The 23,661-nt window shown below is 39.3% G+C and overlaps 1 protein-coding gene across 1 annotated transcript in view; it reads right to left on the reverse strand.

Annotated features, from left to right (window-relative positions):
- Window positions 1-23,661, reverse strand: part of LOC117747635 (phospholipid-transporting ATPase ABCA1-like) — a 122,399-nt gene that overhangs the window by 68,123 nt on the left and 30,615 nt on the right. Inside the window, exons 14-24 of the mRNA XM_034557023.1 lie at window positions 18,377-18,599; window positions 17,289-17,510; window positions 13,668-13,872; window positions 13,297-13,413; window positions 12,380-12,551; window positions 11,417-11,548; window positions 10,622-10,761; window positions 9,739-9,876; window positions 4,276-4,490; window positions 3,167-3,245; window positions 1,122-1,324 (exon numbers count right to left, since the gene is read on the reverse strand). Of these exons, the coding sequence (XP_034412914.1) occupies window positions 1,122-1,324; window positions 3,167-3,245; window positions 4,276-4,490; window positions 9,739-9,876; window positions 10,622-10,761; window positions 11,417-11,548; window positions 12,380-12,551; window positions 13,297-13,413; window positions 13,668-13,872; window positions 17,289-17,510; window positions 18,377-18,599 (1,846 nt within the window). The remainder of the gene's footprint in view (window positions 1-1,121; window positions 1,325-3,166; window positions 3,246-4,275; window positions 4,491-9,738; window positions 9,877-10,621; window positions 10,762-11,416; window positions 11,549-12,379; window positions 12,552-13,296; window positions 13,414-13,667; window positions 13,873-17,288; window positions 17,511-18,376; window positions 18,600-23,661) is intronic.

The raw sequence follows: 23,661 nt of genomic DNA on the forward strand, positions 1-23,661 counted from the left end.
ATGCAACACCTGTTTATGTCTCATGGATGCTAGATATACTAACGCAACAACCAGAATCTTCTTCACTTTCCTAAAGTCAACACAGACGTCTTTCAATCAGTAGATCGGCATGAATGGGTGTGAGAAGTTGACACCTTGCATGGTAGCCCCTGCCGTCAGTGTATGAATGGGTGTCAATGGGTGAATGACATGTCGTGTACAAGCACTTTGAGTGGTTGCTAGAGTAGAAAGGCTCTATACAAATACAGGTCCATTTACCATTCAAACACAAGCAGATAGCCAACGGGAAGCAGAAATAAACCAGAGTGTTTCTGATTGTGAGTAGGCCGCGACTTGGGTGTGTTTTCCTACATTTCCCTGGTGTAAATACTTAGAACACTAATGATAGCATAACAATAATACCTTTACCACCTGCAAAATACAGTACCTCTGCTATTTGAACCGCCCGTTAAGTGTATTGTCACTGACTGCAAGTAACCCCGACCTGGGTGTGTTTTGTTTTTCAGGTACAGATTTAGAGATGATTTGGGGCACAAGGCAAACATTGTCTTGCTTTACTTTCAGCCATTATTCGGAATGTTGATATTGGGAGTGGTAGAAGAAAAAGGCTCTCAAAACTTTCTTTCTGAAGTCAAACTATTAAGTTTCAAGTACAGAGGGAAAAAGAGGTATAATCGGCACAATGTACTAAAAAATCTGTTTCAGGTGGAGCTTTCAATTCCAATATGTTGTTGGTTAGTTTAATGACTAATAATGTATCATATGGCAATTGTTATATTTTGTGAGTCAAATCTGAATTGGTAAGTTAAGTTGACTTCCATTGCAATACTTATTTTGGGGTAAAGTGATAGCTGTTAGGGTCCCTTTTAGTTGTTGCCTAGTAAACCAGAAAGTATTTTGTCCGTGTTTCTGACCCAAATTGACTCGTTTTCTAGTTGCTTGTTCTACTGCATGACGCCATTTGAAAACTGTCCATCAACATTTTGGATGGGGAGGATGAGGAGAAGGAGTAAAAATAGTACAAAGCATAATAAAAAAAACCTGTGTGTGTGGAGGCAGCCGCTCTATATGTGTGCATGCTTATATCTTTAGCTAGGTTTTCAATCCCACGCTTAGTGTACCTCCTCCAGCGTGGTGTCAGAGATCCCGTAGCTGGTCAGGCCAAGGTCAGCCATGCCCAGGTCAAGCCCTTGGAACAACAGAGCAAAGGTCCCATCCCTGGCTCCGCCATAAGGCAGTATGTAAGTGATCTCCTGACCGATGCTCTCCAAGAAGACCGCCTCAGGGACATGGCGCCGCACAATTTGATCCAGAGCTGTCAAATCTGCCGGACGAAGAGCTGTAAAATTACACATTAAGAACAACAACAAAAGGATGGTAAAATCGCACGCACACAAACACATATTTATATCCCTCCTTTCAACCCTCCTTCATCCTTTTTAATTAAGTTGTTTGTTAGATTTATGTAACACGGACAGGGGATTCAAGAGCAACCCCCACTAAAGGCTGAATACAGGGACTAACAGCACATTTCTAAACCCAATTTCCAAACATACCTGATGCTGTGACCTTTAAACATACTGAAACAGATTAGTGGACATAATTCTCTTGTCTCATCCATTCTGAAGCTGGGTCTTAGTGAGAATCAATCAAGGACAGTGTTGCAGAACACATCACATCCATTATCGATCCAGAACCTCTCATACATAATTACTCCAGCTTAACAACCAACGGCTTGGTACTTTATGAAGAAGTAAATGGATCGGCCTCACACATAAGACTGAATTATTTGTGAAAATGAGCTTGTGTTTCTGTCTGTATTACCGGTATGTGCTATGTAATACAGAGAAATGTGCTGTCACTTGTAGAAATCTGATTTTTTTTACGGCATTTTTCTATCTTATCTTATCTTTTATATTTAACCATCTTGTGTATACTCATTGTGACAGTATGAGCATCGATTTTCCATCGATAATAAACTTTAGCCGACCTAAGATTTTTCTTAGTACTTTTGTTTACTTGCTCAAGGCTGAAGATAACAAAAACAAATCCAATCACCAGCATCACATGTTTTAAGTTGTGTCTATATCTGTTCCGCTCCTGAGGTGTCATTTTATTATTCTTAATTGAGTCAATCCAGAAAAACTGACGCGATGTTCTGGAAAATCTGATCTGATCATTTACCCGACACACTCAACTGTAAGGTCAATGCATATTTGGTTGATAACTTGTATGAGGATTTTGTCTGGAAATGGTGTGCAAAATCCACAATTCCATTTACCCTCCAACATTACTGTAGAACACAGGAAAAAGTAATTGGGTTTAATTAAAAAATGTAAAAGACACCTAAAGGAGAAATAAATCAAACTATATTACAACATCCTAGACTTAAAACCTGCCATATGATTTTTTTTCCAGGCCTCTTTGGGGCAAGTAAACATATTATCTCTCTTTTACTAAATTGGCTAACTTGTTTTAAAAAAAACAAACAGTTGCTTATTTAAACATCCAGCAGAAAGTCATCACTCATTTTGAGTCATGTCTCATGTCATGACTGGACGTCCATTATTCACTCTCCTGTTCGTTGTGTTTTTGCTCACCACCAATTACCTTGGTTAATATCTGGCTCTTCAGCTCTAAAATGCTTTTGATCAAGAACATCATTCAATTGCAGGGCATTTGTCATACTTTCAGAATATTATGGTCAATGTCCATAATTTTCTATTTTCTATTTTTCTATTTCAATAAAGGGATATCACGAACAATTCTGCAGAGAAAACTTGTTATTTTACAGATTCTTCCTGTATTATAACGATCAAACACCTTCAATAAAGGGATATCACAAACAATTCTGCAGAGAAAACTTGTTATTTTACAGATTCTTCCTGTATTATAACGATCAAACACCTGCAGCAGCTTCTTTACTACTCCTGTGGTGTCTGTTGGTTTCACATTGAAAAGGTACAAAATAAATCTATAAGCACATGGATCATCAGATCACACAAGTTCCAATAGTCTTGTGTTATTTAAAAGAAGGTTGCCAACTGTATAATACTGTTATACAGTATACTGTATACAATATACTGTTGATTAAGTGTAGATTAACAGGTACGGTTAGGTGCTAATCTTGAAATACGACTGGCACTGACAGAGATAACGTTTCTACCTGAGGGATCACAGTTGTCCCAGATCTGGCTGCCGATGCCATCATCCAGGCTGCTGTTCCTCGAAGGACAGTCTTCCTCCTGTTAATCAGAATTGGATTAGAAGAGTCTTATCAGCCATTGCCACTTAGAATAATGAACACCGCCTCCCTGACAACTCCTTTCTTACATTAATGTAATAAGGGATGCCATTCATGACTTTCTATTTAATTGCCCCAAAAAAACATGCATGCATGAGACATCAGCCGGTAATGCAACACTCTTTTCAGTCTAAGACAACACACCAAAAGGAAAACTACATTTTAAATCCAACAAAGGTTGAATAAACCTCACTGCGAGAACTTTATGATGTTCATTAAATGGAGTTTAATCACAGTAAATGAGAGCAGGACAATCAAACTTTATCCAGCTCTTTTTCAGAGTTATATCGCCCGTGTAATTGCAAAATCTTCCACTGGATTACAAAGTCGTCATCTAGAAAAGGAGGGTTCTGTTCTACCTCACCCACAAGGTGTTTGCATGCTTAGTTATTTATTTCAAACAAATGGCTCTGCTCACCTCAAAGAGACTGCATACTAATGGTAATTGCTCTAGCCCTGCTGGCATCAGTGCATCTTGTTCATTTGCTCCTATTGATTAAAACTAAATGTGCAAGGCACCATAGGCGAGAAAAAGCGAAAATCACCCCTCTCCCCGGTGACAATTAGTATCATCCAGCATGTAGGCATTTGCCAATTCTCATGCTGGGAGAGACTAAACACAGATCATTACAGGGGGAGGGCAGCAAGGGAGACAGAGAGCACTCAGGGAAGTCGTGAGAGGGAGCCATGTTCAAGACCAGACGAGAGATGGGTTACTGTTGTGTCAAGTTCTTTTCTTTACACGTGAAGCCAAACTATGATCCACTTCCAATTACAGCAGGTTTATGTAAAGTTATTTCAATGGGGATACAACTAATTGTCTGGTTATCTGGAAATAATGAGATCATACACAGCCAATCTTTCTGTCGACAGCCATATGCACAAACATAATGTTTTTTGACTGAGGAATATTGTGTTTGATGAGTCCCATCAAAATATTAGTAACCAGTAACTACACATTCTGTTCGTACCTCTTTGGCCTGATGGTGTATGATACCATTACGCTGAGCTGTCATCTTCTCATTCCCATCTCGGACCAGAGTGAGGTAGTAGCCGCTGCCAAAACGTTTCTTTAGGAAGAGGGAGGAGCCACAGCAACGCATCTTGCCGTGCGAGATGATGGCAATGCGATCCCCTAAGATGTCTGCCTCATCCATGTGGTGTGTAGACAATATTATGGTGCGACCTGAAGAGAGACAAAGAGTCATGGCCATGAAGCGAAGTATAAAAACACTGGATTGCGAATATAAAATAGTTGAGGCACAACCTGGAAATTCAAAAAAGAAAGAGCACTTCTGAAGCATTTTTCTCTTTAGAATTTGCTTGTTTTGACAACTGTGGTTACGAATGGAAAGCCTGACGCGAAAAGATGCTTCGGATCCAAAGTGTTCAAAATCAAGCCAATATCACAATCTGTCTCTGCGTGGTAGTCACTTATCTTCTTATTGCCAATTTCAGTGTTTTTCTACCCAACAAAGAAAACTCCAGAGGAGTGCGTGGGCATGAATCTGTGACTAAATTACAATTATGATAAAGGCCACCCTCAGCCTACTTTACAGGCCACATTTTATTTCAGCTGTCTTTGGCGCTGCAAGTCCTTTGATTGGAGAGGCATCAAACTGAGCACAATTGCAATGACAAATACAGCATGCATTGCAAGGTTATTCACAGGTGTTCTAATCCGTTAACATAACGTTGCATCTCATATCACATATTAATTATCACGTACCCCAGAAATCAGAAAAACAGTACTAGATCTGTAATGAAGTCACAGCATGGTTTCCTGTCTGCAGTCGACATGAAAGCAGTATCACAGAGCACTGGGTAACTTTTGATCCATTCAATTTTAAAGCGGCAAAAACATTTAACCCGATGCCTTTATCATTAATTGACAAAGAGAGCAACGTGCTTAGAAGTCAGTAACTGTGAAAAGAGAGTTAACGCAAGAGAATTACATTTTTTACAGCTAACAAGTTCAAAAGAGTCAACAAATGTTAATTACAGATCTTGTTTTTGTTGGCTATGCTGGTGGAATGGTTGCGTAGATGGCAAAGCCAGGCTGGCTTTAGGCGGTTTCTGAGTCCACCACTTTGGTCTAAGTATCCTAACTACTGAATGGAATGCTATGAACTTTATTACAGATGGTGGCCAGAGGATGACTTTACTGATCTTCTATCACAACAACGTGTCTATAATTGTAATCATTATTGCACCAATTCATTATCATTCCCTATATCAGTACTCACTCTGTGATCCCTTGAATTTGTGTAGAAAAGTAAAAAAAACACATTGTCCAACAGCAAAACTATGCATTTGCAAACACTCACATAACTCATACAGTACAATCCAGGTCTCATTTCTTCAGTCGTATGCTAACTACCCCCCCTACCCCCCCCCCCCCCCCCCCCATGCGGAAGTGTGGAAATGAAAATGAACAGGTGAGCATACGACTAGATGAATGACACTTAGATTATACTGCACGAGTTGTGTGAGAGTTTGTAAACAGATGTTTTTATATAGTTTTACTGCTGTTAGACAAGTCTTTTCTTAGTCTTTTGATTCTCTGTTCACCATTGAGACATGCGAGACAAGCGAAGACGAGTAATTGGTGAAGTATGACTAATTAGTATCACTTATGAGGTCAAAATTTAAATTTGGCCAATCATTTAGTTGCGAAAACTAATGACATTCCCATCGGCCTTAGCTGCACTGTACCGTGTTAACATGCTATATTAAGATGGTGAACCATACTGGGCATTAAGAGATTGCTTCTTAATGTGCTCCGTGTAAGTACAGGGGGATAAAAGAAGATATTTTCCAAAGATAATCAGAAGCTAATATGATTCTTTAACCGACGGTGAATGTTAGCATTTCCATTGCGAGCATGCGTTAGCATTTAAGCTGCCGACTCTTTTGTTTTATTTTTGAAAAGCAAGTTTAAGATCACATCAATTCCCTTCAGAGATTACAGGTGTGTCATATCAATCATATCGACCTCAAAACATGGCAAGGAGATGTACACTCAGTATTTGGCTGATTGGATAGAGTTTTCATTCCGTATTCATTTAATAAGGTGTTTTTTTAAGTCAGGTGCTTTGCTCAGCTTGGCTGCTTTTTTTTTTTTTACATAGAGCTAGTTAAATCTGTATCCTCACAGGTCACATTATGCCAGGGACAAGGACACACTTAGAGGTCATTAACTGCAGCCCAATGCAGCCATTTTGATTGGCCAACTATTTCCACTCTGTCTCCCCTCCTTCCATCTCCCACCTCCCACACTTTCTTTGCCCTGCTACCAGCTAAGCTGCTAAATCCATCCCTTCTCAGTTAAGTATTGCTGCCTTATGCTATGCCAAGCAAGTCTGGATCCCTCTAAATACAAACTCCAACAAAATGCCCAAGTTGAATGAATGCCCACAGCCCAGTCAATTTAACATATGTGGGGGAAACGCTATGCTTATGAAGGGGGTGGGTTGAGGATATTGCTTGATGTTTAGTTTGACTGCGCCAGCTCATTTTGTATGGGATGCTCAAACTCACAGATGATCTTCCTGGGGATTTGTTGTGCTTTACAAAAAGGAAAAAACCAAATTGCACTGCATCATCCGAGAGTTGGTTGTAAAATAAATGTGTTTGGACTGCAGATGGCCCACAAAGGTATGCTGATTTATAGTGTGTTGTGGTGCATTAGAGCACAAAGTCATGTATCAAATGGAGTTTCTTGTTCAGGTAAATTGGTTGTACTCGCACTCCGTACAGCAAAGTAAGGCTGGGAATCGTGTTTCTGTTATTTAGCTTGCTTCCCTCTAAATCAAGTTGATAGAAATGGATTTCACAGTGGGTGAGTAAGCCTGGACATATTATGAACATCGGCAGTAAGATGAATTACTGGCCAAAACTGTATTAACTGCTGTTTGTGGCAATCATGCATCCATCCATCCATTAGCTATACCTGCTGAAAGGGGAACATCCCAGCTGACACAGGGTGAGAGGTGAGGAACATCCTGTCCAGGGTGCCAACAGACAAATACTCATGCTCAAATTTGCACCCATTGGCACATTTAAACTTGCCTGTTAATTTAACCTTCATGAAACCTAGACTGTGGGAGGTAAAATGGAGCAAAACCCACGCAGGTGTGGGGAAGGCCATAGCCAGCAGGTTTGAATCCTGCAATCAATTTAGGTCAATACATTTCTAAATGACCTTGAGGCCATATCCAGCCTGCCCACAGAGTTACAAGATACAGTGGGCCTATTGTTTTGATCAAATATGACCAACTATAAGAAGAAGACAACGGACTGGTAGAAACGCAGCTGCATGGTAAATATGTTTTGTTCACTGTTACAATTTAACAACTGAAACTCAGACATTGTGGTTATTCCAAGGCATCTGTAACTATTTACTGAATGTTACATGTGTAAGTGTTGTGTTACATGTTATATGATGTTTATAGCCCGCTACAGTCTTCCCCTCTCCAACATATTTGACATTAATACATAGCATACATAGCATTTTCTGTCATGAAAACAATTTTAGTATGATCGCATAGGAAGCAGAAATAAGAAAAAATAGCCTGGATGCATTTTTACACCATTTGTGCTTCAACCCTACATTAATTTGTATTCTTGGGAAGAATGCATTATTTATGGTATTTCAACTTTTCACGAATCCCAAAGTACATGTAATTGCAATCAGAGTCTACAATAAATAGACCTGCTCTGAAAATATGAACTGTTTACCACATTTGCATCCCTTGTTTATCACAAACTGAATCACCTTCCTACATGTGTTAGGTCTAATCTCAGCCTAAAAGCAGCATTTGTGTTGTCAGTATTCACCATAGGATTTCATATGCTCAAAGTTGGAATATACTATGGGATTTTTGAGGAGGTGTTTTATCTTATTCAACTGCATGTACGCCATTTAAATCCCAATAATTTAACTAATGTTTTTACTTCCAGTGATTACATGGCTGCCGATAGAAGCTGATCAAATGAGAAAAACAGTATGAAAGTGGGAGACATCATTATACAACAAGTTGTACTAGCTAAGTAATCTCAAATATGTTATAATGGGTATAATAGGCATCACTGAGAAATAAAATGTGATATTAATGACACAGTAAACTAAAGTAAGGTAAGTAAGGTAAGAGAACCAGGTCGTTCAAGGCATCAGATTAGTCTTGTTCAATTATCAATTACAAACAATATAACAGGTAATATAAAATGATGCTGTCACAGCTAAAACACACCAGCTGAATGTAAAAAATCCATTATATAAATAGCATCCTCAAGGCTCATTCCATAACATAATGAATGGGGTCATTTAAAAGTAATCGACTTCCAATAATGGAAAAGAATTTAAATTTCCACTTTCTACGGTAATTTTCTCACGGCACATGACAAAAGAAATTAAAGCCAACTTAAATGCAAAGATCTAAGGAATAGTGAAATAACAAGAGGCCACATTATGCATATATGATATACATTCCCTTTCTACGACAATATATATTTAGCACCTATTAACCTATTAACGCATGTTCCTTATGTCCATGTACCTTTATACTTTAAGCAATTGTATGACCAAATAAGCCCCAACTGAATTTAATCAAAACAATACCCACTTTGGGCAATCCAGTCAACCATTCTGTGTGAAAAACCTCCATGCTTAATTAGCTATGAAGAACCGCAATATTAAGTCCAATTTCAGCCTTCAGTTTTTTCAAACAAATAGACAGCCTGCAGCCTTTTTTTCCTTAATGACAAACCTTAGTAACACTGTCACGCAAATAAGACTGGAGAGGTACAAAACATGAGTCATTCAAGCAGCCAGGATGTGGGTGTTCTCATTATAACGGAGTTATCTCCGCCTCCCAATTTGAGTGAAAGGACTTGATAAGAGAAAGAGAAGCTAATGACACAGTGAGGGCGGAATGTCACTCAATGCACATTAAACATTTAGACATCTGTTGAGAGTTATGTCATACTATAATGTCTATGTCCTGCTTAAAGCCACTAGCAACCACAACGTATATAAGGCCAGGGAGTGACAAGCAGACTGATAGAACAGACAATTAGGGACTCTGTTAAATTGCAATGTCAATTAAAGCTTCTTGGATTCACTTGTCTTCACTTCCATTTCAATCTGTTCCAGTACAAATTATAGTTTATCTCCACCCAGAGTGTCACATAGGGGCAAGGCAAAAGAAAACTTGTGCTGGCAACTCGAGATGGTTCATTACCTTAACAGCTTTCATATTGGATATATTTGAGCCATTACAGATAAAAGTCTACCTTGAACTCAGCTCAGTTTGGGAAAGTTTATAAGCTTGAAACAGATCAAACATGCACTCTGTGCATTCAAGCCAATTCTACAAACTTGCAAGATTTCAAAGCCTTCAGTGGAGCCTTGGTTCTTACCACCGGTTCCATACCTTGTTTGTATTTTAACAGCAGTTCCCAGATACCCCTTCGGGCATAGGGGTCCACTCCTGCTGTGGGTTCATCTAAGATGACGACTTTTGAGCCGCCGACAAATGCTATAGCCACGGACAGCTTCCTCTGCATCCCACCTAGAACACAGAACAATCTCCATCAGAAATGGCATCCTAGTAATATATTTTGGCCTGTACATGTGCTTTTATGACAAAAAGAAAAGTTAAAAACTGCGTCTGACATTAAATGGATACTCATCTTTGTTCTGGGTATTCTGCCTGTTATCACTGAAAAATCCTACACGACCATCCGTCAACATTAGGTTTTACATGTGGAATGGATTAAATATTGAGAACTGTTTATTGAATAAATGTGTCAAGATGTCTCTCTCCAGGTTTTACATGATACAGTAAAATGATTGATAGCAGAGAGGTAGATACACTTTCCTTGGGTTATTCCAATCTCCACTCTCATAGCCAGCTCTTCAAAATGCATCCAATGTAGTGCTAATGTAGTGGAAATGTCAGCATAGCACAACCTTGAAAGTCATATTTCAGTGATTTTGCACACAAGCAATCCGTGACTGGGGACAATTTATCAAGCAGGACTTGCTCATGCCCCCCAGACAATGAATTACAACCTGTGACACACAGGGACAGCGCATGTGTACGTTTAGACAGCTGCATGAAATGCACATTTCACTGGGCAGCTTTATTCAGAATAGAAAGCATAATCTACAGACGATATTCCTTCCCAGGGAAAATGAATGCACTGAGCACAGAAACTGATAAAAACATCAAAAACAAAATGTACATTTCCTTCATAATTCCAATCAAATACACACATCCAAAACTCGTCACACATGCACACATTCAGACATACCTGACAAGTTCTTCGCAAGCTCCTTCCGCTTATGTGGTAAACCGACATCCTTAATTATCTGGTCCATCTCAATTGTCACCTCGTCGCGGCTGCGTCCTTTCAACCGGGCGTAGAAGTAGATATGCTCCTCCACTGTCAGGCTGTAAAGGTGAAAATAATATCGCAACGGCCATTTGATTGACATGTGAGGCGGAACGAGTGACACAAGAGGCCATCACCTCCCACTAATTCATATGCAAGTGTCTGCAATTTCAAAAATGTCACATTTATGCATTTTGCAAGATGATCCTGCTCCATTCTAAATGCACTTTTGTGAAGTGACGTAAAGAACAGTCCTAAGTTTCATTATAACTGTCCTGATCATATGTCTATCTCTATGTTTGCATGAATATTTTAACCCGTACTTAGTGTTGATGCTTTGACTGTCTGGGATTAATATTAATGAAAGTGATTTGCAGGTGCTAAGCCATAATTATGATGTAGGACTTGTGTCGAGATGCAGGTAACTAGTTTGTGGGAGAGAGAAATAGAGGGGACTTTAAAAGTGAAATTAAAAAAAAAACTGAATAATGGTCCGCAATAATGCCATTAAGAGAAATTTTGGGGGAAAAAGGGAGCGAGATAATGATGTGTTGATGTGAAACATAAGCCAAGACTGAGCCCTCATTATGCATATTAACAAATTGTATTATAATGATCTTTTTTCTCCTTCTTCCTTTTTTTAAATACACCAGAAGCAACACATAATTATACTAATAATCAGTGGAGAACAGGGATGGTTTGAAATCCACTCACTCATTGAATAAGACATTGTGCTGTGGGCACATTCCCAAGTACTTTCGGATGCTGTCCATGTCAGTGAGGATGTCATATCCGTTGATGAGAGCTGTTCCTGATGTAGGTGGGAACAGTCCTGTCAGAATTGACCTATGGAGAAAAAAACACACAGACAAGACACAGAAATGCTGATTTTAGAGCTAGATTTAAAATTCAGAAAATAGGAAAAAGAATTTCACTGAAAAAGAAGCTGGGAAAAAATGGAACCAGTGCTGTAATGCTGTGACAATGATTATCCATATAATCTCCATCAACTGACATCTCATTAATTATGTATTAATAGAGACTAACCTGGGCAGAGCATTTCCATCAAATTGTGACAAAACAACATTGAATATTGAGTGTTTTGATAGTGGGGATGCGATGTGGGATGTGACACGATTTTCTGCATATGAAAAAACAAAAAGCTACAGGATGTTTGGTTGTTTCGTGTGGCTCTACTCAATTGTAACACTGCATCTCACAGATACTGTGCTGTGGAAATGCATCCACCGAGAACGCCGGTGTGTGACAGAGTCCTTCCTCTGTCCTCTCGGCTATTGTGCTCTGTTATGTTTCGTTACAGTAGCTCAGAGCGGATGTCGTCCCTTCGGCCCTTAGTCTTGCATTACTCGCTCAATCTCTCACTCATTCTTTCTGGGCCAATGGGTTTCAGTTATTTGCTGATATCTTAAAGGCCTTCTAACCTTTCCGAAAAAGAAAAAAAATGTAAACAGCAATTAGAGAAGTTCCGCTATCAAAACAGCAGCTGACTCTGTGGGATAAATGTCCTCTCAGAAGATGTCACTCTTTGAAAGCACGGGCCACCGCATTAATGCAGCTCCACTACAGTCGGCATTGTTGGATTAGTTGCACCCTGTGAAAATACATGATAATTGAGCCAAGTGGCAAAGCATGAGAGAAATAGATAATGAAACTCACATTGTGGTTGTTTTTCCGGCTCCATTGTGGCCAAGAAAAGATGTGATCTGATTCTCGTAGAAGTCCATACTCAGTCCGTCCACAGCGAGCTTCTTTCCGGTCTTGTATATTTTAACGAGATTGCGGACTGAGACCCCTGCTTTCATATTGGGTGATGGATTCTCCAGATACTCTGAAGAAACACAATGCATATATTCGTAAACACACACAATTCTTAGCTTAATTTGGTGCGCATTAGTCTCTTCCTCTTCTCTCCATTTTCTTCTCGTTTTCCTATTGTCAATCATGTGTAAAGCACTTTGAATTGCATTACATTTGTTTGAAACGTGCTTTATAAATAAAACATGATTGTATGATTGAGATCTAAAAACAACCTTAACAACAGGTACAAATTAAATATATCAAAGACATAAATTATCCAAATGTAAAAAAAAGAATGAAATAACTTTCAGAACCAAAAAATACAAAAATGGTAATATCTATTGATGCTGCAAACAGTTTCTTTCCATCAGTAACATTTGTATTTGTATTTTGTTTTAATTAGGTATGGTATTATTCCTTTAATTCTTTTTGTCAAAAACACAGCTTGGTAGAAAGAAACATTGCTGAGGACTAAAAGACAAAAATAGCTCACTCCCCTGAATGTTAATTGGAAACAGTTTTTTTTAACAAGTTCCAGACTTGAAACTCACCTCTGTTCTTCACCTTCACAAAGCGCAAAACTCCATTAGCACCCAAAGTGAAAAATAAGGTGCTAATGTTTGTTTGCGATCCATCCCGATTAACTTCCAGTTGTTATCAGGACTATGTTCCCTCTAGTACATGGCTGAGCGATTGAGAATGTGACACACATAATAATTGCGTTGGATACACTACAGTTACTCAGGGTGAGAATTGAAAATGATATGGCAATTTACCATTATGTTCAGTCGAGTTCTTCAGCACGCCGGGGTCAATGTCAATCGCTGAAGCTGTCCCACACCAGTAGGATGCAGTGAATGGGAAGTACCACGGCTTCGGGATTCCATATTGGCCTGGCATCAAATGTGGAGAACATTACTACAGCGTGGCTTGAGGGAATATGGTACTTTACAGTGTATTTCCAGAGCACAAATCCTATCTTCTTTTAATTAGAATCAATGAGAAAAGCAATAAATCTAGCCTGTCAAGACGCCTGCATTTGGCTATTGAGTTAAGTTGTGCTAGGGGAGAGGATCTCATGCAAGAAGAGTAAAGTAGATAGTGTACAAATAACACAACGCTAATTAATCTGCTTAAAAATGAATACCTGGAAAGACATTCTCAATGTACCAGGTGAGCACCCAGTAAAAGGCAGCATCAAAGAGCATCATGATGATGGACACGATGAAGGTGTAGCGTTCTCCATCTTCCGGACTCTTGTTGATGTTGTACCAGTGGATACCGATGCCTTGCTCCTCGAACTTGGCAAAGTTCTCACAGCCATAGCCAAAGGCCACACATGACAACAAACTCTGGGAATGAAAGCCGTTCAAGGTTAAAGACACACAGAGTTAAAAGGAGTACTTTGCAATCCCGATCGATTGACACCACATTCTTGTCTCTACGATAAATAAGAAGTTGGAGCCAGAGGCTAGTGAGCCACAGCTCGTCTAACTTCTACTTCCTGGAGTCTGTGCAGTTCTGGAAACTGGTCGCAGACAATGAATCACAAGACCCCCTGTGTAACAGTGGTTTAGACAAAAACACTACAAAGAGTGCTCACTGTTGCTCGTCTTTATGCAAAGCAACGCTTTGAAACTTCTGGATAGCCACATATTTAACTAACATGAGAATGGTGTCCATCTGCTCATCAAATTCTCGGTAGGAAAGGAGATCTGTGTACTCCCAAAGTGTCTTTTAAAATCTATGAAGTATGGTCTCAAAGAATATTTCATTAAATAACTCAGGTTTGTATTACCACCCAAGGTCACACTCAACTGATCAATAAACTGCTGCTGCAGACAGAGGAAGACTATCCACACAGGCATCATCAGCTGCTTTAATTGCTGTGTTGCCTTTGTGAAAATCTCTCGAGACTTCATTTTAGACGCGATCAAAGATGGAGACTAAAACGTGTGTGCTGAAACAAAGATTCGTTGGAGATTTCATACGGAAGGATATTGCAAATGATGCTTTGCCCGTGAGACATCATCGACCATGGCCTATCACTCTGCATGGCCATGTTGCCTGCCAGCTGTTTTCTCACGCCTCATTTGCTCACAGCATTTTCACTCCGGTAGAAGAAGCCTTTGCTGAAGCTATAGAGACGAACAATCATGGATTCCTGTCTACTCGTCGTTACATCCGGAAAGCCCTGCAGTGACACTAAACCTCTGGCCTGGCTTCTAACACTGCTTGCAACTTCATGTGTTGTCCTCCACTGCCCATCTCCTGACAAGCAATCAACAGTGAGTCAGTAGATGAGGGGTGACAGCAGTGCTAGTGGGCACCCATCCTTGACCTCAGTATGAACGGCTGACAAAACCACAGGAGCCACTTATTTGGCATTTGAGAAAAAGGCTTGAGTTGGGAGGCAGACAAATAAGGCCCCTCTGTTGAACACATGTCAACACTGCAAATCCAACTACTGGCTGCGGACAAAGAGCATTGTTAAGAGGATGTGTCATTAGCATTCCAGCTCTGTCTAGGAAGTCATTTTCCAGGAAAATCTATTTTTAAAACTACAGCTTGAATGGCAGATCGCATCACAGAGACAATTGTCTGAAAAATCAGTCTGAAGACATTTCCTTTAAAATCTGCATTAGTCAGTTCTTAGTCTGCCGTGGAAATACCAGATCTTTGTGTTTGAGGTAAAATCTACTGAAAATTGGCTTAAATTGTGTTAATCAACTAATTGTTTGTAATTTTTATATCAAAGATTCCCTTGTTTTAGCTTGTCAAATTTGTGGATTATCATGAATTCAAAAATCCTTTAAAAACTGGTATTTAATAAATATTCTATCAAATATAAGTGTAAGTTCATAAACTGAATTGTATATATTCTATAATCAGACAGTGACGGCACAGCGCTGAGTCTTTGTGCCGGTTAGGGGGTACGTGGCTGGAAAAGAAATGTCCACGGGGTGTACATCACTGAAAAAAGGTTGAGAACCACTTATCTAGACCAAACAATGTATCAATGAATTAAGAGAGAATACAGCAGGCCACTGTAAGAGCGGGTTGGTCAAGGCTGATACCACATAACTACAAAGTGCCCAGTTCGATTCCAGCTGGCGGCGTTGCATGTCATTCCCCTTCTCTCCCCCCTTGTTTCCTGTCTGCCTCTTTACTGTCTACTGTTGATGAAATGTAGTATACATTTACAGTATACTATATATTTAAATGTCAGTCATATTACTGCAAAAAAGGTTTGAACAAAAAACATATGCTTAAGTGAGCTGCTAGATGTTGCAAAAGCATAGATCAATTAATTGACTTTAGCGAAGAAAAACCCGAGAATTTGTCCTGGACTAAAAGATTAATTGAACATACTTTCTGTTGTTAGGAACTCTGGGCTTTCTACCTCATTAAAAGTACAGGAGATAGGTGGTTGGATAGTGATTATGTCCTGTCTTATAGTGGCCCTCCGATAAACTGTGATACTCACACAGCTGCAATCAAAACCTGTTCATATAAATTCAGGTGATCTTTTGAAATTCTGTTCCGATTAAAGGCTTCATTATCAAGGACAATGTGGTATGAATTGGTATGCGTTGGAACGATGTAGCTTCATCCGAGTTAGGGGAAAGAAAAACCTCTGTGTGCACACACACATTGGATAGTGGTTTGGTCAGAGGAGCATTGCTCATGCTAATTAGAGGGCTAGAGGGCTATCCATCTCGTTGGAGCAGGGGAAGGAAGACCCAGCAATAGCACTTTGTGTATAGATTAAATGAGGTTTGTAAAATGCCTACCTAACCTGCCTGAGTCTGTTAAAGAAAATTAAAAAATTTTAAAGGAAAAGAATGACACAACTTTAAAATGACCTTTCAGCATGGTATGTTGGCACTGCTGGTTATAAAAAGTAAGGTCTACAAAGTGTAAGAACATGAAAGGTGAGAGCAGGCGTGCCTCCTGTCAGGTGGCAATGTAAGATATTATTGACTGCCACTATTTCAATTCAATAAATAAGAAACACAAGACTGTTTGCCTTGGCCACCTGGCACCTGATACCGCATTGCTGAAATTGACAAATAAGAAAACATGAGCTGATTACAATTCTAGGGAGATCTAGTGGCACAGCAATGGAGATTCAAGATTTTGTGTGTCTTTGTCTGCAGAAAGGACAGCTGGGGGACAAATGATACCCGCACCGCCATAAAGGTCAGCCAGAAAGGCTACACTGAAAGTTGAGCAATGGTGTACCATTTATCGTTATCTCTTAGAGGATAAGAGAAAATCACAAACTTCCTCACGATGTCCTTCTAGTCTCTACTTTTATGGAAATGCTTCATGTCTAGTTTTTTGACATAATTATTCTGTTTTCTGCCAAAATATATCAGCACAAATGGGGAACAAATGCATCATGACAGTACGGATATTTAAAACAATTCCTAAAAGCTTTTGTGTTTAAACTTCAAAGGACCTTTAAATTCATCTTGCAGACACACCTTCCATCTCATTATCAGGGGAATTGGGCAGGTAGGATAAAGGCAAATCCCTCACAGATATTATTGACAGTGAGAGTGAATTCTCTTCATTTTATAACAACCAGAACCAATCAAATCAGTTTGGAATTGAATGTAAAAGATCAGGAATTAATGACAAATTGTGTGATTATGGTGGTAAAAAAATAACCTAAGAATATACAGTAACTCAAAAGACAGTCATGTATGAGAACAGCTGGTGAAGATATTAAAAACCATGTCAGAGCTAAAGACGGACTTACCACTGCAACCTTGGCCTGAAAAGCCATGACGTCCCTCCAGGCGTAGCAAAGGAGGTGCGGCAGGTAGAGGACAAAGTAGATGAGGCCACCGCACGCCGCTGCTAGATTGGCCTTAGAGAAGAAGACGCTAATGAAGAAGCACTGAGTGATGGTGGCCAGGCAGAACACCAGCAGGAAGACAAAGATTACCGAGGGGTCGCTGTATTGCAGCACTTTGCCATACTGTGTGAGGAGACAAGAGAACAAAATTATGTGGATCTGTCAAAAGAACCCTTAAAAGTTTGAGCCGTGGTCGAGGAGGTTGTCTTGGCAGATAACTTGTCAAGGAAACAAAGAGATTCAGGAAATGTGATTATTAAAGTAAATTGTTACACAACAGTGGGCAGAGTAAAAGAGGGTTTTGAAAGGGGTGCTCAATATAGAATTCAGACTGCAGCATATCTAGGGCCTCCACACGGCTCTCAAGCGGGTAGCAGCTGATGTTCAGTCTATGTTCGGGTAGTCATTATTCTGCTATATCTTTACATTGCAAATTGTTGTGTGATGCTATCGTGTTGCTTTGAATCCAGTATATAGAATGTATCACATATCTGGTGTATCAATATTTCTGAGACAACTGAACATGTTTACAGTTGACTGATATTATTTTACATAATCTAATAAACCTCTCACTCTTTTTACTCTGCCAGTGTTGAAGGAGGACCCGTCTCTGCTTTTAGTGAGCTACTCGATCCATTCTCCCACATTACACCCTAATGCTGATGTCTTCTCCAAGCCTAATTCCAAAAGGCTCTTGAACTGTTGGGCTAATGGTGCTATTGTAACGGATGCATTTATGATTACAATCCTTACAGAAGACACTGTTACATGGAGCTGTATGAATGTTCATTATATCAATCAACTTTCAAGTACAACTGTGCTAGCTTCAAGTACAATTATATAATTGTAGTGATTAGGTTTCTCCTCGGTTTAACATCTTCTGTGTTTGTAAACAAAAGTCTCATCACTGCATTAGACTTGATAGGCATAACTCTCCAAAAGAAGGGTTGGGTCCTCCTTGAATCATTGTTAAATCATTTTGAAATCACCTTCAGTATAAGGCAAAGGAGGATAGCACTGAAGGCCAGCGGCAGCAGACTGGACACTGCCCAGCTCAGCCAATAGATGGAACCTCTGAGGCCCATGATCCTCACGGTCTCCTTCAGCCTCGCCTCTTTCTCTGCGACGATGCCCTTAATGATCATGGCCACTGAGTATATCCAGGCTAAAGTCATGTATAAGGGGAGCGAGCTTGCCAGAAACCGGAGGAACCTGAAGGGTGGAGGAGCCAAGACCAGACAAGACAATGACTCCATTTACATCTCGTATTCACATGTAATCTGTATTTGAACACTTTATGTGGATAATGGACATCTAATAGCAGAACTTAACATGTATACTCATTTAAACCCAAAAAGAGCTTAAAGATGCTCAAAGGCTTAGTAGAGCTGAGGGCAGGGAGACCATTATTTGCCGGTTCCTCACTATAAGCATCGGCTTTCACATGCACAGAGCCATTTGATCCAATGCTGATATATAGAATTATTGATTACAAATGCTTTAAGAATGTGGCCAAACTGTGCAGACTGCATTTGCACCTGGCTGAGATCTTATCACACTGCAATCCATAAGCACTCTGATTGCAATGTGCTCTGCATGCATGTACACCTTGAACACCTATGGTGTTTTTTTTTCCTTTCCAGATGAAATACTCAGATATAGATTTCTTGTTAGTACCTGGCGTCATCATTATAGTGATGATTGAAAAAAGCACTTGCACGTGACAGTACTGTTGAACATTCTCACTGTGGAAGTTTAATACAGGTGTGACCCGTAGTCAGTGGTGTAAGCAGAACTCAGAGAAAGACAGTAAAAGTATGTATTTTACAATGTCAATTTACAAGTAGATGTCCAGCTTTAAACTTGTTACTGCAATGAAAGTATGTAAGCATTATCAGCAAAATGTTCTCGGGGTATTAAAAGTAAAAGTATTCATTATGCCGGCAAAATGGCCCACTTAATATGTATCTGTAAGTAGCATTTTAATGTTGGAGCTGTTGAAGGTGGTTTTAATTACAAAAGGTAGTTTATTTTATAACGACGTATCATATTTTAAACCACTGAAGCTGTCAAATAAGTGTTGAACTGAATGTAAAGTAGCATTATGCTTTAAACTATATAACTATTGTAAATGTAATGCTCAGCTACGATTCCGTTCTGTATCAATGTCTAATTTTATCAATTAAATTCAGTCTTGTCTGCAAAAGTGATTCCAACTGTGAAGGTGGTCTCTAACCCTGTCATTTGCATTCTTTTCTCACTGTCGCTGTTGTTGTGCACAATAAATTAATTACATTTTAATGATGAGTGCAAACATGACTGAGCATTTAAAAGGTGGTCTCACGTTGTTAACACGAGGACATACGGTTCGGGCGAAGGAAACGTGTATTGATCACTGATCAGTGTTAGCTTTCATGAAAACAACACCTTAATTCAGCTGGTTTGAGACGGCAGCCAAACGTGGAAATACATCAGCTGGATGCCAAATAATAAATGCATTACCTCCTCTGTAATGGAAGAGAAAACAAGTGTAAAATGACAGAGGACTCAGGTGCAGCAGACAAAACCGGTTGTTGTCAACCCGTATCCAGATATAGCCTTACGATAATTACCATTTGATTTGCTATTATTATTAATGTGGTGGAAATGGCTGTGAAATTATCATTTAGAATGGGCCTGTGATCTGAATAAACATCATGTTTGCGGTTGCTCCTTGAAGGCACTCGACTAACTCAATTTATTGTTATTAATGTTTACAAATTGTTGATAGCTTGCAAACACATTAGGCTGTTAGGAAATTACATTTCAACCAGCTGTTCAAATTTCAGTTTTTATTTACCAGCCGCATCTCCCACTTAAACTGCATAAATTGATTAGGTCGACCTAAAATAACAATTCTTTTTAATTTCACGAACGACGACTACAAAAGTCGTTGGAAGATGGGCTCCGTCTAAAGGAGAGCAATAATAAGGCTGCTGCATGGTAAATCACACACGGCCCAAAGGGGTTCCCTTTTGTGATGCCTTGTGCATCTTCTCTCATCGATCCTTAAGCAGGATCTTTCCAACAGATAAGCAAGTCCATTATATCGCACAGAATCATTGATTCAACAGAGCGATCAGTAAATAAACAACTAAAAACACATACTTCCAGTAGGTAGACATGCGTACTGCACATAACTAATGTTGGCCACATTGTTTCTTGCCTCTTTTCTGGGATTAACACCAACAGCCATTTTCTTTTGCAAAATGTTTCCTGCGATTGATGACGTTAGACCCATAAGTGATGACTCTACTTACATTGTATTATACATAATGCTGAGATAGGCCGCGTATTGTTCTTTCATATCGTTCCAACTTGTGTACAGTATAATGATAATCCCGGTACAATAAATCTAAACACGGTGCTTTGACGAGTAGTCTGGACTTCAAATTACTTCTGAGGTGTTAACTTTTGTTTTAGTCAGCACAGGAAAAAGCACAATATTAATCGTGTTTGGCCATATTTTTCTCACATTACAGTTTAATTATCTTTCTCTTTTGATACATAGCAGAGTCTTGTGTATTACAAAATCAAAACTCCAGGGCTGCCAAAGGTATTTGTGTACACACAATTGAGCCCCTTTCTTAACTTGAGGTCTTTGGTGCACCACTATTCCTCCCACTTAGGGTAATTACCCCGCACATTTTATTTGACATGATGTAACATATGGTGGCCAAAGATTAAACATTACCATTGCAATCATGGAAATATATTGTGACAATCATTCACTAATTAAATCATATAACGGCCTTGCCTATGTATGAGGCACAGAGGAAGAAGTGATGCAATTACAGGAACTGAAGGGTCAATACTGCTGCCGTGGTTGTTATTTGACTAAATTCCAGTTTGGCTTGCTCAATTAATTTAGAACAAGGAAGCTGATTTGAAGAATCATGGATACTGATTTGATTGTGTGCTCATTAATTGGTTATGATTAATAACAGCAAAACTACCAAAACACAAAGCATGACAAATTCCCTTTTCATGCAAAGTATGCAGAAACACGTAGCTACATTGAGGACGCCGCGATTCTCACGACACACAGTAGCACATTTTTTTGAACACAACTTTGTCAGAGAAATAGGCGGCTTTACTTTTTGATGAATCTTCTGATTTGGGGACAAAATCGCATGCATTAGACGCATGCATTATATTATTAACATTGTATGATTTGTGTTTTGATACTTTGATCCACGGAGTAAGTCACTTTCTACTGACCTTAACCAAGACACTCATGAGCGCACAGGGAACCGTGAGCAGAACAATGTTCTCTGTGAACCTCGCAGACCACAGGGGACCGTTCTGAACGCCGACAACACGCAGCACTTCCTTGAGCCGGAGTTCCTTCTCCAGCACAAGGTCTTTGATGGTCATGCACACAGTGTACATGAAGGCCAGCACCAGGAACATGGGGAGGATGCCTCCAATACTATGGATGAAGCTGGTTGTAAAAGAAAGCAATCAAAAAGGTCAGGGCTGCACATTGAAGAAAGGAGCATGTGGAGTGTACAAGGTTGTCTATAATAGGGGGTTAGCACTGCCAGATGAGTGTCAGTATGCTTTTAATATGCTGCATACCACTCCTGATAGTTTATATATAACGTAGATGTTTGCAGCTCAGTGAAAAAGTACTATATAATTATTGATATTTTTCAGGCATTTTTTGTAGAATGAAATGAGAAATGAGATATACGTCATGAAGATTTCTTTTGCCAGGATTTTTTATTTTGGTCAAAATATGTTGAGGAGTGCAGTTCTCTTTTTTAAATTATTGTACACAAACACATGGATTACTACACTGACGGTTGGTGATATAAGGAGCTGTATTAATTAATTTGTCCATCAACAAAAAATTGAACTGCATCCAACTGGTTATTAAAGTCCTTTTTCAAACCACATGCAGATTAGTTCATTTTCTTTTTCTGATGAATATATTTTCAATAACTGACATCATCTTTGGCTTCAGTGGAGTGCGACGTGCATTTTTGACTAATTAAGAACATTTGATAGAAAAAATTTGAGAAAAAATATGAATTGTTGATAAAGATAATGGCCTTAAGGATATCGAAGAAAGAGTCAGCTTTTGACATGCATACTAAAAGGTTGCCTTTTGCAATCTTAACCGGTACTTGCCCCGGTTATGTAAACTAAATGTTTATGAGAGGGACAATCAACAATCTGAGTTGTATTCGTGGACTCGATGCCACGAGTCCTTTTTATTTTCACAGTGAGCTAACCTTCATAAACCTGGTGCATCAGCTCAAACAAGCCATTTAGTGCTCCATCTCATGCCAGATATGATGATGCTGTTAAAATACAATAAGGCAATATTAAACTGGCTTCATAATGCCACCAAAATGCCATGTCAATATCATTTCCGCTGCCAATATAACAAAGTGCTTATTTTGCTTTATTAGACACAGAAGGTGAAATATCAAATAGATTTTGACAAAGTATAGATTTCACATATAACTTGTGCATACATTCCATGAATAATAACGATATAATGTAAGCAACGCCTTGTTCAGCATGGACAAAGCACAAAGTGAATACACAGTCATTTTTAGAATATTGCTCCTCTTTCAAGCTATTTAAGTCAATGGGGATGCAACATTTGTTCATACATTCATTTTAAGTTTCAGTCAAGCAAAATATTGTTTTGCACGGAAAGTTTTGTTATAAGCACTTGAATAAGAGAGAGAGACAGACTCATTTTCTAGGACACTTTCCCTGCATGTGAGATTGATCCCTTTCAAACAAGGCCTTGATAAGCAGTAAGAAGGGATCATAAAGTAAAGTTTCATAAAGTTCAGACCCAAAGCAAAACAAAAATCCGTTACAATATTACATGAATAAAATTGCCTCTTTGCGCCTGGAATTACAAACTTCGAGAGCTTGACATCTATATACTTCAACAAATAAAGCTAACTCGCACACATTAACATCTTTTCTAGGGAGGTAAGCAGTCTCAAGTTGCAAAGGCATCCAGTTGAATACTAATTCTGGTATTATCTGCTTCCGATTCCACCCCAACATCTCTGTAACAGCTGACAGCTTGTGTGAGTTAACTCCTTCTGTGACTTGTAGTGCTGAAGGGGGAGAGATCAGTCATGCACACCGTGTCTGACACGTACAACCTTGCCACCAGATGCTCTTGAATTATACATTCGCTGATCGATCAAGGGTGCTTAAGTAATAGAACTCCGGGCAGGTCTGTGTTACGGGGCTCCCG

This window comes from Cyclopterus lumpus, chromosome 18, assembly GCF_009769545.1.
Source record: "Cyclopterus lumpus isolate fCycLum1 chromosome 18, fCycLum1.pri, whole genome shotgun sequence".
Lineage (NCBI taxonomy): Eukaryota > Metazoa > Chordata > Actinopteri > Perciformes > Cyclopteridae > Cyclopterus > Cyclopterus lumpus.